The sequence below is a fragment of the Scyliorhinus torazame genome, chromosome 8, assembly GCF_047496885.1.
Source record: "Scyliorhinus torazame isolate Kashiwa2021f chromosome 8, sScyTor2.1, whole genome shotgun sequence".
Lineage (NCBI taxonomy): Eukaryota > Metazoa > Chordata > Chondrichthyes > Carcharhiniformes > Scyliorhinidae > Scyliorhinus > Scyliorhinus torazame.
In genome coordinates this window covers 128,810,762-128,826,446 of record NC_092714.1, presented here as the reverse complement: position 1 = coordinate 128,826,446, position 15,685 = coordinate 128,810,762, and the positions used below count along the sequence as shown (strand labels likewise).

The following is a 15,685-nucleotide window of genomic DNA, read 5'->3' as shown; positions in this document are numbered from 1 at the left end:
AGGGGATTGGTCCGAGGGGGGAACACCGGGTGTCGTTATATGCTGATGACCTGTTGTTATATGTTGCAGACCCAGTGGAGGGGATGGCGGAGGTTATGGGGATCCTTGGGGAGTTTGGGGACTTCTTGGGCTATAAGCTCAACGTGGGGAAGAGTGAGCTCTTTGTGGTGCATGCGGGGGACCAGGGAAGGGGGATAGACGAGCTACCGCTGAAGAGGGCGGAGAGGAGCTTCCGATACCTGGGGATCCAGGTAGCAAGGAGCTGCGGGGCCCTGCACAAGCTCAATTTGACACGGTTGGTGCAACAGATGGAGGAGAACTTCAAGAGATGGGATATGCTGCCACTCTCCCTGGCGGGTAGGGTGCAGTCGGTCAAGATGACGGTCCTCCCGAGGTTCCTGTTTGTGTTCCAGTGCCAGCCCATTCTAATCCCCAAGGCTTTTTTTAAACGGGTAAGCAGGAGTATTATGGGATTCGTATGGGCGAATAAGACCCCGAGGGTGAAGAGGGTGTTTTTGGAGCATAGCAGGGACAGGGGGGGGCGGCTGGCGCTTCCGAATCTATGTGGCTATTATTGGGCAGCTAATTATGATCCGTAAGTGGGTAATGGAGGGAGAGGAGGCAGCGTGGAAGAGGCTAGAGGTGGCGTCTTGTGTGGGTATGAGTGGGGGCGCTGGTAATGGCACTGTTGCCGCTTTCGCTGACAAGGTACACCACGGTGGTGGCGGCGACTCTGAAGATCTGGGGGCAGTGGAGGCGACATAGGGGCGAGGTGGGGGCCTCGGTCTGGTCCCCGATACGAGAGAACCACCGGTTTGTTCCGGTTAGGATGGATGGGGGGTTTCTGAGCGAGTATCGGGCTGGGATTAAAAGAATGGGGGACCTATTCATCGACGGGACTTTTGCGAGCCATGGAGCGCTAGAGAAATTTGGGTTACCTCCCAGGAATGCTTCGAGGGACATGCAAGTGAGGGCGTTTGTGAGATGGCATGTGAGGGAATTTCCGCTGCTCCCAGCACGAGGGATTCAGGTCAGGGTGATTTCAGGTGTATGGGTTGGAGAAGGCAAAGTCTCGGCGATCTATCAGGAACTGCAAGCGGCGGAGGAGGCCTCGGTGGAGGAGTTAAAGGGTAAGTGGGGGAGGAGCTGGATGAAGATCTGTGGGCTGATGTCCTGAGTAGGGTTAATTCTGCCTCCTCTTGTGCCAGGCTCAGCCTAATACAGTTCAAGGTTGTCCATAGGGCGCATATGACAGGGGCGAGGATGAGTAGGTTTTTTGGGGTGGACAGGTGTGAGGTGCTCGGGGAGCCAGCAAATCACGCCCACATGTTCTGGACATGCCTGGCGCTGGAGGGTCTTTGCGAGGACTATGTCCAAAGTGGTGAACACCCGGGTCAAGCTGAGCCGGGGAATAGCATTATTTGGGGTAGCGGACGAGCCGGGAATGCAGGAGCCAGGAGAGGCCGGTGTTCTGGCCTTTGCGTCCCTGGTAGCCCGGCGGAGGGTCCTACTAATGTGGAGGGATGTGAAGCAGAGGATTTTTTAAGTAGAGCTAGATAGATTCTTGATTAATGGATATCAGGAGCAGGCAGAGATGACGTTACAATCTGATGATCTGATCTGCCATGATCCGATTGAATGGCAGAGCAGGCTGGAGGAGCCGAGTGGTCTACAAATGTTTTTCATCTGTTGAAAAAGATTGTTGCACTAAATTTCAATCCGGGGGAATTTTGGAAAGTAACAGTACAGCTACTATCTCTGCAGTTACCTGTTCTGGGTCCCTTTGATATAGGCCATCAAATCCTGGGGGTTTGCTATTATTACTTTAAGTTTCTCACTCTTAGAAATTTTGTCTCCTGTTGTGACGACAGACATATTATTTGGTCAGTGTTATTTCTCCTGTCCCTGCCTTGAATGGACTGAGTTAATCTTATATTTGTCAAAGTTCTTGCGATCTGTTTTTATATTCCTTGCTAGTTTTTAAAAATCTACTTTTGCATTTCTAAAATGCTGGAAACCACTGTTGGATCTTTCTTGCTGAGTTTTGATGTATTATGTTGAATATTTTGAAATGTTGCCCTGTGATTAATGCAAGACCTTTTTTAATCCATTTAACTGAACTACCATAGCCAACTCTTTCCCTCATACTTATCTAATTAGCTTGTTAAGCTTGGGAATTCAAAATATCGTTCGCAAATTTAATATGGAATTCAACATTTTCCACAGCCCTTTTGCTGTGAGATTACTAATGAACCCTGCCTCAAACCTCAATATCTGATCTAAAATAACTTTGTAGGTTTCAATTATGATCGCAAGGGCAGCAGGTCCAAAAAAATAAAGGCCACAGGAAAGGCAAGGGATGGAAGTTGTCCAGTGATTGGATGTTCTATATCCTGTCTATGGTGTTCCACCTGAGCTGTATTTCAGATCCATCTATAATACCTTGTACTGGTCCAGCCTCTCTAATACATCTTTGCCATTTGCTTCAACCACTTGGTGCTAGCAAGATTCACATTCTCACCACCTTGGGCAAAGAAGCTTTTTTGATTCTTAGTTGATTTCTTGCTGACTGAACTGATATTGTTGACCTATAGTCATACTGTTGTCCCACAACTGGAAACATTCTCACTTTACCCATTCTCAAAACCTTTTGCAATTTTAAAGACCTCTTTTGCAAGAGAAGAGACCTAGCCTGAAAATCATCTCTGCACCCTCTCCAGTGTCTCTTTCCAATACGGTAACCAGAACACAAGTACTCTTGCAATCTAACCAGGGTTTGATGCAGGTTTAGCATAATTTCCCTACTTTTCAATTCTGTCCCTCCATTGTACTTTATATATGGCCTTGTCAACCTGTGGTGCAACTGTGATTGATGAATTTGTACTCTGGGATCTCTGTTCTTTTACCATAACTAGACTGGCAACCTGTGTTGAACTTCATTTGTTAATTATTTACCTATTCTGTAAATTTATTAATGTCCTTAAGATTGACTGTCCCTGAAAACTAATGGCCCCAGCCTCTGAATAACTAACTGTTTTACTTCCACTCTGTCTGCCTTGAAGTATGAGCAATCCAGTACCACATTTGACAACTGACTGCATTCTGACCTTATTCAGTAGTCTATTGTTTACTCTTACCAAGGTTGGTGAGATTTTCCCTTCTAAAATCCATGTTGCCTATTCATTAAACATATTTCACTTCTAGATGTTCTATTCTATCATTTCCTACCAATCATGGCAAGATGGCTGGGATCAAATTCCCTGGATACGTTTATTCTCCAAATAGATGATACTAGTCTGACCTATGTGACTCCAGATCCACAGCAATGTGTTTTGATTCTTAAATGTCCCATGGTGTTCAAGGGCAATTAGGAATGGGCAATAAATGCTGGCCCAGCCAGTGACATCCACATCTCATGAACAAATTTAAAAGGACTGATGGAAATTTCAAAGTATTAAGGTGGGCTAATACAGAGATCAACAATGATCTAAATGAATGGCACACTGCCTGTTGATTCACTTGGATTGCACCAATATTGTGTCTGCTCAGCCTAATGTTTAAGAGTGGAGTATCTTTTCTTGCTGATATTTATCTCCACTGCTATGATTAACCTGAAATCCCTTTATTGCCAGCATTTAGATTTTTATATTTTTCTAATGTTTTCTTACAGATCTAAAGTGGGATTGAATTTGGATTTCACCCTGTACCAAGCTTCGAATTGAATTTTCTTTTTGGATTTTACATGAGCATGACAAGTTGATTTTAAGAAAAATCCATTCTGTAACTTTTTTTTAATTTTACAAATCTTTGTGTATTTATATATTCTTTAGTCATGAGAATACAAAAGGATATGGCATGAGTTTGGGAGGAAGTGCACCCTTTTACAATAAAATGTTAAACCTGAGATCTGGTTTCTGTGTTGTGCAGTGAGTGGGAGATGACCAGGGTGGGTTCACACTGGAACAAAGTGTAATAAATCTTATTCATGTTCCAACTAATTTTCTAGCACTGTTTAATTTTTCTTGCACCATTAAAGGAAATATCCAGGCAATCTTTTTGAAAATAGCAATGATGTATTTAATAAATCAACCTGAAATGCAGTTCTAATCTCTGAAATAATTCCAATGGAAGTACATTTATTTGGGCACACTGTGCCAACATTCTTTAATAAGGAATTTGCTCAGGCACCATTTCATACATGAATGTGGTTGTCACTAAACTCATTGCTGTACTTTGAGGGATAATTTCAAGTTACAAAGCACCCAAAAAGAACATTTGACAACAGATGAAAACAATATTTAATGGATGTGATACTGCATCAGAGAAAATGAACAAACGTCAATGCAGAAAAAATAAATGGACAACAAAAAAAGTCAGGCATATATAAACTGGCACCCAAACATTACTTTATTGCAAAATATCATTGTACCAGTATGGGCTATGTGCCTGAATTAATTCATTGTGTATATATATTTTATATACATACACAAAAATATATGCATTAAACCTCCAGCTTTAGCCATTTGGACATCAGTGCATTTAGTACAGGGGCCATAGTAAAATTACTGCAATTATGTGACCAAGACTATTTTGCATTACAAAACTTGAGAATCTGTTTAGAAAATATGCATGGGGATAAACTTTTACAAAATGAATTTGGCACAAAACTAAATTTGGCTGCATTGCAACTTAAGTCCTGAAGCAATCAGAAGTGTCACTGCAGCATTCAATTTGGGGAACTATCACTTTGATTGAAGTGTTTTCTTAATTCCTTCCACTTCCAGCTGTAAAGAAAAAAATTGATGAGTTTCTTGAGGATCTTAATGAACCGCGTGGACATGGCACCTGTATCAAATTGATCAAGCACACTGGGATAGGTAGTGAAAACCAATCATATTCAAGAATGCCACAATCATTGATTAACATGCCCATCTAGTCACACATTAGCAGTTTTTCATCCTCCGATTTAACATTTAGCTGAATATGGCAGAACATGAGTTGTTTAGTAAGGATGACCTGATGCACTCCCAGCTGATACAATTCTCCATTGTTGAATTCTCAGTTACAAGGAACTGCCATGGAGAAGCATCCAGCCTGTACTTTCCATCTCCCCAAAACCACAGAGCACTCTTCTGGTACTCTGTCCAAACATTGCTATTAATACAGTTCCTCCATTTTGCTGGATATAGAAGGAAGCAATGTGATGATGTGTACAACAGCATGCAGTTCTGGTTGTGCAAGTTGTGGCAACCAGTAGGGTGTGGAGAAAATTGCTAAGTGTAAAGAGAAAATATATTCTGCAGTGGGCATTATTTGAGATTTAATTGTAGCAGTCCTTAAAATATGCGATTGTCAATTCTAGCTGGTATGCAGATTATCATTAAACACAAGTGTAAAAGCTCCATGGCTGGACTGCCAGCCTGTTTTTCTACTGTTCCAACGCTAGTCAAAGTGCAGTCAAACCTTGGCATTGCAGAGGTATTGAATGGCTGTAATTAGGAAATTATTTGTTTGGCGGTTCTACCGAATTATACAGAGGTGTCAAACACGGTGCATTAACAAAATGCGTTTAGACAGCCTTCTAAGCCTCTTAGGAGCTTAAAATTAAGAGTCAAAATATTTTTAAAGATCGCGTTCAAAATTTATCATCCGTTGCTCACGGCCCATATAACTGGGGACAAGAAGAGCAGTCTGAGTGTTTTGCAACAAGAGAATGTTTGACGAAGATTGAATAAAACAAACTTGAAACATATAGCCACTTTCATAATTTAGGGACAAACCAGAACACAGACCTCTGCTTAGCCGGTTATGTGAAAGGAGGCACCACTGACAGTAGCACTCCCTCAGTCGAGACTGGAAATTAAACCGGGATTATGTTCTTGTTCACGTTCACTGGGGGCATCAAAAGCGCCACCACTGAGAGAAATAGAAAATGGAGAAGAGCCCCATTTATAACATTAAGATGTTCCAGTGTTTAAAAAAATATATTTTTATTGGAGTTGCAACACAATATCAAACTTTACACAAGACAGAACAAGCAGAGAAGAAAGAAAACAATCGAAATGGCATATTATTTACAGGTTGTCACGTTGGTGATCCTAGTCACGGTTCCTTATTTTCAATGGTATACTTCGAGAATTGTATTCATACTTATAGTGATAGGGAGAGTCATGTTGAATCCTCCATTTGCGAGGGTGAATAGATTTTACTGCTTCCCCAGTTTCTTACGTGCGAGAGGCCTGCACCCCTCCCCATAAGACCCTCCACCCATTACCCCCCGTGTCGAGTGCAAATTCCCTTTTTCTCAGCGGCTCTCCTCCCCCACACCATTACTTGCGCTCCCATCCTGTGTCCACCACCTCCCCAGTTGCTGGCTATGAACAGGTCCTCAAAGAGGTTGGAAAATGTTCTCCACATGTTGTGGAATCTCCTCCGACCCCTGATTGAGAATTTTATCTTTTCAAGCTTTAGGAATTCAGTCAGGTCTGAGATCCACTCCGAGGCTCTGCTAACGTCCACCCCAGCAGAAGTCTAAGCTGGGCGATCAGGTAAAATCCAGGGTGTCTGCCGCCTTCCCGGTGAAGAGCTCTGGACGCTCTAACATCCCAAAGACCGCCACAAATGGGCATGGCTCCCCACAACCCTGGACATGGCCTGGAAGGAGGCCTGGGGCAGGACCAGATTGGCTGGACACCACTGTAACCACTCACACTTGTCCCCCGCCTCCGGGAAGAATCCGCTCATGCGTAATCAGGTTAGGTGCGTACTGTATACCACCTTCCTGGACCAGGTTTTTGCCCTGAGCACGAGGAGGTGCAGTTGACCCTGTGCGGCACCTCGATCCAGAGTTTCACCTGTCTCCACATCCAGTTCCTCCCCACATTTCCATCACGTTTTAACCTGGTCTCTTCTATGAGTCGTCTGTATATGTCACCACATTTGTCTCCATTCAGCTATGGCTACCAATTTGTCCAAAAGCGTGTGTCCGGGTAACTGGGGAAAGGTCTTGGCCTCCTTGTGGAGAAAGTCGCACAGCTGCAAGTACCAAACTCCTTCCCTTTCAGGAGTTGGAGCTTCTCAGACACTTCTCCCAGGGTCGCTACTGTACCGTCCATGTACATGTCCTTCACCCTCGAGGTCCCTCTGTCCTTCCAAGCCCAAAATGTGGCATCTTCACCAGAGCGAACTTATGGTTGTTGCAGATGGGGGCCTCCATAGAGATACCAAGTTTGAAGTGGCGCTTGAACTGGTTCCAGGTCTTTAATGTGGCTATCACTGGGCTCTTCGAGCCTGGAAAAGGGGGGGGGGGGGCAGCAGCAGGAGTGCAATGGTGGGTCGTGCCCGGAAAAACGTCCCTGGGCAGGAGGCCTCCTCCATTTGGACCCATTTTGCCTCCGGCTCCTTCAGCCACCCCTTCACTCCCTCTGCGTTCGCCACCCAGTGGTAGAATAGGAAGGTGATGCAGGGCCAGGCCTCCCACGTGCCACTCTCTGCAAGATGGCTTTTCCTATCCTTGGAACCTTTCCCCTCCAGGCAAAGGTCATGATTAGCTTATCAAACCTGGTGAAGAAGGATTTGGAGATGAAGATCGGGAGCGATCTAAATATGAAGAGGAATCCAGGTAGAACGTTCATTTTGATCACTATACCCTTCCCGCTAGTGAGAACGTAACTCCTTCAGCCCGTCTCCTCCCCCTAGGGAATTCACCGGGACGATTTTGCTCTTCCCCAGGTTGAGCTTGTACCTGAGAATGCACCTAACTCTTTAAGGAGTTCCGTTATCTTTCCCATACTGGCCAGGCATTTCGACATGTAGAGGAGCAGATCATCGGTCTAGAATGAAACTCTTACGCTCCCTGCCCCCTCTTCAAATGCCTGTCCACCACTCTGATGATCTAAGAGCGATGACCAGTGGCTGAATTTCCAGTGCAAACAGAAGCAGGGACAACGGGCACCCCTTCCTCATTTCCCTATGCAGCCGAAAGTACTTGGAGCTGGTGGCGTTCGTCTGCACACTCACCATGGGAGCGCTGTACAGAAGTTTCACCGACGTGGTGAACCCTCATCCAAACCCAAACCTTTCAAATACCTCCATGAGGGACTTCGATTCTACTTGATTGAAGGCTCTCTCAGCGTCCAGGGAGATGATCAATTTGGGTGCCTCCTCCCCAGGTGGGGTCATTATTACATTCAGCAGGCATCGTGTGTTCGTTGTTAGTTGTCTGCTCTTCACAAACCCGGTCTGATCTTCCGTGATTACTTCTGGCAGGCAACTCTCCAGGCGTCTCGCCAGTGCTTTCGCTAGGATCACAGAATAATAAAGGACAGAAGAGGCCCTTCATCCATCGTGTCTATATCGACACATGAAAAACACCTGACCTGTCTACTCAAATACCATTTGCCAGCACTTGGCCCATAGTCTTGAATGTTATGACATGCCAAGTGCTCATCCAGGTACTTTTTAAAGGATGTGAAGCAACCCGCCTCTACCACCCTCCCAGGCAGTGCGTTCCAGACCGTCATCACCCTCTGGGTAAAAAGGCTTTTCCTCAAATCCCCCCTATCACCCCATAATCTCCTGCCCCCGACCTTGAACTGGTGTCTACTTGTAAGTGACCCTTCAACTAAGTGGAACATCTGCTCCCTATCCACCCTGTCCATGCCGCTCATAATCTTGTACTCCTCGATCTTCTCTGCTCGCATCAGCATTTAAGAGACATATGGGTCTGTATTATCCACCATCTGTCGGGTCTTTGCCCTTTTTGGGAATCAATGAGATCGAGATCTGTGCCAGCATGGGTGGTAGGGCCCCCTTCGACAACGAATCGTTGAACATTTCCTGCAAGTGCGGGATGTGCAAATGTTTTGTAAAAGTCTATCGGAAACCCGTCTGGTCCCGGTGCCTCCTCAGACTGCATGGAATTGCATTCCATGATCTCATCCAGCCCGGGCGGTGCTTCCTGGTCTCTTTTCCTCCTCTACCACCAGCATTTCCAGGAACAGTTTAATCTCTGACTCTCCTTCTGAGGACTTGGAGGTGTACAGTCCCCGGTAAAAGTTTGCAATGGCCTCGTTAACCTTGTTTGGGGTTTCTCCACTATTCTACCATTCCTGTCCTTAAGTTGCACTACTTCCTTTGCGGCAGCTTGCTTTCTTAGTTGATGCACCAGCATGCGGCTGGCTTTGTCTCCATGTTCGTAGAAGGCTCCCAGTGACTGATGGAGCTGGTGGACTGTTTTCCTCGTGGAGAGCCGATCAAATTCCATCTGCAGCTTTTTTCCTCTTCCCAGCAGTTCCATGATTGGGGCCGAGAAGTACCGCCCATCCACCTCCTGTATGGAGTTGATCTGCTGCTGCTTGGCTGCCCTTTCTCTCTTCCTAAGGGCCCTATAAGCTATGATTTCCCCTGATCTCCACCTTCAGTGCCTCCTAAAAACGTGGAGGGCAAGACCTCCCCGTTCTGGTTTCATGTTACATAACTGTCAATGGCTTGGAGATATTTTTGTGCAGGAATCCCTATTGGCCAGGAGAGTTGTAGCCAGCCTCCATGGGGGGGGGGGGGGGGGGGGAGATGTTGGGCTTCTCCAACTTTCCGTCCATATAATGAAGCGCATGGTCGGAGATTACGATCGTGGAGTATTCTGCCTTCACTACCCCTGGTAGTACCATTTTCCCTATGTTTAAAAAGTCTATACATGTTGAGCATCCCTTATCTGAAATTCCGAAGAATTCCTAAATTTGCACTTTTTTTTCAGCGCCGATGTGGAGTCACAAGTGGGAAATCCCACAAGGCTCCCGGGATATGCGTAATTCCCAATCCACGCTACATATACTCAGTTCCCAATGCTGGCCGAACATGCGCAGTATATTCTGAAAATCCGATACACACTTGGTCCCAAGCATTTTGGATAAGGGATTTTCAACCTGTACATGAGTGGGAAAAGGAGAACTCTTTCTCTCAGGTGGTTGAACCTCCACGAGTCTACGCCCCCCATCTGCTCCATAAAGGTGTTTAGCCCTCAAGCCATTCCTATTATGGCTCTCTCTGGGATTGACTCTGCCATTTTCAGGTCTTGCACACAATTATAGTCACCCCCCATGATACGTCAGTGGGTGTCTAGGTCAGGGATTCCGGCCTTAGTTTTCTTGACAAACTCTGCTTCATCCCAGTTGAGGGCATGTATATTTACCAATACCACGGGCCGCACGCCAGGGTCCCGCTGACCATAACGAATCGGCCCACTGGATCCATCATTGTATTTGTCGCCGTGAACGCTACTATCCTGCTGACTATTACGGCCACCACCCTTGCCCAGGTGTCTAAACACACATGAAACATTTGTCCCACCCAGCCCTTCCTTACCCGCAGTCGGTCCCTCTTTCTTAGATGGATCTCCTGTAGGAAGGCTCAGTCTACCCTCAGGCTTTTGAGATGGGAGAGGACTCTGGATCTTTCCCCGGCCTCTGGAGGCGTCTCATGCTCCATGTAGGTATTCTGTTAGGGGGCGGCTCTGCTTCCCTGCCCCTGTGGGGTCAACCATACTCATCCTGTGAATCTGGCCCTGTTTGTTAGAGCTTGCCCACCGCTCGGGCCATTCAAGATGGCCACTGTCTGCTTCCTCGTTTTCATTGTCACCATTACGACATGTTGCAGCCAGTCATCTACCCTCTTCCCTCTCCCCCCGCCACCTGCATCACCCCAGCCCCCCTACCCATGTGATCTCTCCCTCCCTGAACTTCTGTTTTCCTCTTCCCTCCTGCCAGGCGCTTCCTCCCTCCCGGAGAGGTGTGCCACGGCCTCCTCCGTCACTACACCTCCGTACGCCAGCCCATTTGCTACTGCAGCAGCTCCCCTCAATGGTTGGATTCCCCAAATAGTATACTTCTCTCCCCTGTCCCCACCCCCCATCCACTGCCTGCCATGTGTGTTCACTTCTGCCCCTCTTGGATCCCCAAGGCCCATGCTGCATTTACTGCCCTCTATTCCTATTTCTCAGGTTGTGTCTCTGCACAACCTGATGGTCTCCTCCTTGCCCTGAAAGGTGACCCAAAGTTTGGTGGGGTAGAGCAAGCCAAATTGCATTTTGCTTTTGTACAGTGTGGATTTAGCCCCATTAAATTCTGCCCGGTGCTTGGCCAGGTTTGTTCTAATGTCCTGGTACAAGTGGATGTAATATGTTTCCCACTTGCATGCCTTCATACTTTTCGCCCACCTCAGGATCTGTTCTTTATTCTGGTACTGGTGGAGCCTCACAATCATCGCCCGTGGTGGCTCCCCCGCCTTGGACTGCTGCTAATGTGACCTGTGGGCACGATCTACCTCCTGGTGTTTGGCAAAGTCCTCCTCACTGACCAGCTGCACGAGCATCGCTGCCACGTATTCCGTGGGGCTCCTCCCCTCCGTACCTCCTAGCAGCCCCACGATCCGCAAGTTTTGCCGACGTGATTGGTTCTCCTGGTCATCGATTTACTCCTTCAGCCCATTCTGTACCTTGACCAGCCTCGCCACCTCGGCTCTGATGGCTGTCATCCGACCGCCTTGGTCCATGGCGGCTTTGTCGAGGTCCCATGTTGTTGCCTCTTGGTCCTCAGCTTCCGCTCCAATTTGCTCATGGCCTCCTTCATGGGAGCCATCGCAGCTTCAACTGCCGCCCCCACGGCCGCTAAGCTTCTGGAGCTCGGAGTTGATGAAACCCACCATGTTCTCCATCAAAGCCAGGGACTGTGCTGGAAAGTCTGTGGGACCGTTTGTTGTCAGTTCCTTGCCGCCACGTGGGCTCCCCTGTCAGAAGCTGAGGTTTCCCTCTCCTCCTCTCTAGAAGTTTTTCGGCTGGATTGCTGGTTCCTCGCCGTTTGGGGCGGCATTACGGTCGATGGGAGGTTTATTTGGGGGATTTTTCGCTCTTTTGGTGCTCATTTGTTGGGGTTAAAGGGCCTTAACCTAGATTTCTAGACGAGAGCCACCATTTGTGCAATCGCTCCGCTCATGGCCGCCACTGGAAGTTGTTTCAGTCTTTGATAGCCAATGTTGTGTCATCAGTATTGAACTGCAGCAGCCAAGGTCCCACATATGGCAATACGATAATGACGAGTTGGTTGCCTGACCAAAGCTGAAGTCAATAGGAATCATTGGAATCATACTTCACACAAGGAAGCAGTCCATATCTGCATGCAGCAAGACCTGGACAACATTCAGGCTTGGACTGATAATTGGTAAGTAACATTCATCCATACATGTGCAAGGCAATGACCATCTCCCTTGATATTCAGTGGTATCACCATCACTGAAACCCCATAATTGGCATCCTGTGGGTTGCCAACTAATCAGAAAGTACTGAACCAGCCATATAAATACTGAGGCTGGAAGAGAATGTAGAGGCTGGGAATTCTGCAGCTTCCCAAAGCTGTCCATCACCTACAAGTCAGGAGTGTGATGGAATGCTCTCCAGTTGCCTGGGTGTGTGCAGCTCTGAGAACACTTAAGAAACTCAACACCAACCAGGACATGGCAGCTCACTTGATCAGTACCCCATCCACCAACTTAAACATTCACTCCTCAATCACTGACTGACAGTGGGCAGTAGTGTGTGCCATCTATCAATGCATTGTCGCAACTCGCTAAGGCTCCTGAAACAGCATCTTCCAAACCCCCAGCCTCTATCACCCAGATGGACGAGGGTAGCATACACATGGGACAACTCCACCTTGCAAGTTCCACTCCAAGTCATACATCCTAATTTGGAATTACATTACCATTCCTTCACTGTTGCCAGGTCAGAAACTTGGGACTCCCTCACTAACAGAACTGTGGGTGTACCTACACCACAGAGTACTGCGGTTAAGGTGGCAGCTCGCCACCATTTTACGGGCATTTTGTTTTCCAATTAAGGGTCAATCTATCGTGGCCAATCCACCAACCCTGCACATCTTTGGGTTCATAGACGTTCATAAAGGTTTACAGCATGGAAACAGGCCCTTCAGCCTAACTTGTCCATGCCGCCCAGTTTTTACCACTATTGCCCGCATTTGGCCCATATCCCTCTATACCGATCTTACCGATATAACTGTCTAAATGCTTTTTAAAAGGCAGAACTGTACCCGCCTCTACTACTGCCTCTGACAGCTCGTTCCACACACTCGCCACCCTGTGTGTGAAAAACTGCCGTTCTGGATCCTTTTGAATCTCTCCCCTCTCACCTTAAACCTATGCCCTCTAGTTTTAGATTCCCCTACCTTTGGGAAAATATGTTGACTATCTACCTTATCTATGCCCCTCATTATTTTATAGACCTCGATAAGATCACCCCTAAGCCTCCTACGCTCCAGGGAAAAAAATCCCAGTCTATCCAGCCTCTCCTTATAACTCAAACTATTAAGTCTCGGTACCATTCATATAAATATTTTCTGCACTCTTTCTAGTTTAATAATGTCCTTTCTATAATAGGGTGACCAGAACTGCTCCTTCCTCAGGTGAATGAAGAGGTGGGTTCCAGAAACATATATATAGACAAAGTCAAAGATGCAATACGATACTTTGAATGCGAGTCTTTGCAGGTAATTAAGTTTTACAGGTCCAGACAGAGCAATTGGAGAGAGGGATAATCACAGGTTAAAGAAGCGTGAATTGTCTCAAGCTAGGACAGTTGGTCGGATTTCGCAAGCCCAGGCCAGATGGTGGGGGGTGAATGTAATGCGACATGAATCCAAGTTTCCGGTTGAGGCCGTACTCATGTGTGCGGAACATGGCTATAAGTTCTGCTCGGTGATTCTGCGTTGTCGCGTGTCCTGAAGGCCGCCTTGGGGAACGCTTACCCGAAGGTCAGAGGCTGAATGCCCGTGACTGCTGAAGTGTTCCCCGACTGGAAGGGAACATTTCCCCAGGTTCCCTAACATCCATGCCTTTCTCAACAGTAAACATCAAAGAGAAATATTCATTTAGGATCTCACCCATCTCTTGTGGATCCGCATATAGATGACCATATAGATCCTTAAGAGGCCCTACTCTCTCCCTAGTTAATCTTTTACCCTTTATGTATATCTGGAAGCTCTTTGGATTCTCCTTTGCCTTATCTGCCAAAGCAATCTCATATCCCTTTCTTGCCCTCCTGATTTCTCTCTTAACTCTACTCTGACAACCTTTATACTCTTCAAGGGATCCACTTGATCCCAGCTGCCTATGCATGTCATATGCCTCCTTCTTCTTTTTGACCATGGCCTCAATATCCCAAGTCATCCAGGGTTCCCTACTTCTACCAGCCTTGCCCTTCACTCAAAAACGAATGTGCTCACCCTGAACCTTAGTTGACACACTTTTGAAAGCCTCCCACTTACCAGCAGTCGCTTTGCCTGCCAACAAATCCCCACTCAACTTTTGAAGTACCTGTTTAACACCATCAAATTGGCCTTATTCCAATTTAGAATTTTAACTTTTGGGCCGGACCTATCATTCTCTTTTTTTTTTAAATAATATTTTATTGAAAATTTTTGGTCAACCAACACAGTACATTGTGCATCCTTTACACAACATTGTAACAATACAGATAATAATGACCTTTTTAAATTTAAACAAAAACAACAAATAAATAAATATTAAATAACAAAAAATAAAAACTAGCCCTAATTGGCAACTGCCTTGTCTCAGGCCACACACCACCACCCCCATCCCCCCCCCCATCCCTCCCCCCCCCCCGCCAAGTCCTGGGCCGCTGCTGCTGCCTTCTTTGTTCTCCCCTATCTATCTTTCCGCAAGATATTCGACGAACGGTTGCCACCGCCTAGTAAACCCTTGAGCCGACCCCCTTAGGACAAACTTAATCCGCTCTAACTTTATGAACCCCGCCATATCATTTATCCAGGTCTCCACCCCCGGGGGCTTGGCTTCTTTCCACATTAGCAATATTCTGCGCCGGGCTACTAGGGACGCAAAGGCCAAAACATCGGCCTCTTTCGCCTCCTGCACTCCCGGCTCTTGTGCAACCCCAAATATAGCCAACCCCCAGCTTGGTTCGACCCGGACTCCTACTACTTTCGAAAGCACCTTTGTCACCCCCATCCAAAACCCCTGTAGTGCCGGGCATGACCAAAACATATGGGTATGATTCGCTGGGCTTCTCGAGCACCTCGCACACCTATCCTCCACCCCAAAAAATTTACTGAGCCGTGTTCCAGTCATATGTGCCCTGTGTAATACCTTAAACTGAATCAGGCTTAGCCTGGCGCACGAGGACGACGAGTTTACCCTGTTTAGGGCATCTGCCCACATCCCCTCCTCAATCTCCTCCCCTAGCTCTTCTTCCCATTTCCCTTTTAGTTCGTCCATCATAGTCTCCCCTTCGTCTCTCATTTCCCTATATATATCCGACACCTTACCGTCCCCCACCCATTTCTTTGAGATGACTCTGTCCTGCACCTCTTGTGTCGGGAGCTGCGGGAATTCCCTCACCTGTTGCCTCGCAAAAGCCCTCAATTGCATGTACCTGAATGCATTCCCTTGGGGCAACCCATATTTCTCGGTCAGCGCTCCCAGACTCGCAAACTTCCCATCCACAAATAGATCTTTCAATTGCGTTATACCTGCTCTTTGCCACATTCCATATCCCCCATCCATTCCCCCCGGGGCAAACCTATGGTTGTTTCTTATCGGGGACCCCCCCAGTGCTCCGGTCTTTCCCCTATGTCGTCTCCAC

The 15,685-nt window shown here is 47.0% G+C and overlaps 2 protein-coding genes across 3 annotated transcripts in view; one reads left to right on the top strand and one right to left on the bottom strand.

The window, feature by feature from the left end:
• LOC140428109 (eukaryotic translation initiation factor 1A, X-chromosomal) overlaps positions 1 to 3,904 on the top strand; it is a 45,971-nt gene extending 42,067 nt beyond the window's left edge. Inside the window, exon 7 of the mRNA XM_072514178.1 lies at positions 3,671 to 3,904. Coding sequence (XP_072370279.1) covers positions 3,671 to 3,676 — 6 coding nt within the window. The 3' untranslated portion in view covers positions 3,677 to 3,904. The remainder of the gene's footprint in view (positions 1 to 3,670) is intronic.
• Positions 3,905 to 4,135: 231 nt separating this feature from the next.
• sh3kbp1 (SH3-domain kinase binding protein 1) overlaps positions 4,136 to 15,685 on the bottom strand; it is a 442,493-nt gene continuing 430,943 nt past the window's right edge. For both annotated transcript variants that reach the window (XM_072514175.1, XM_072514176.1), the window contains one exon: positions 4,136 to 4,784. In XM_072514175.1, coding sequence (XP_072370276.1) covers positions 4,743 to 4,784 — 42 coding nt within the window. In that variant the 3' untranslated portion in view covers positions 4,136 to 4,742. The remainder of the gene's footprint in view (positions 4,785 to 15,685) is intronic.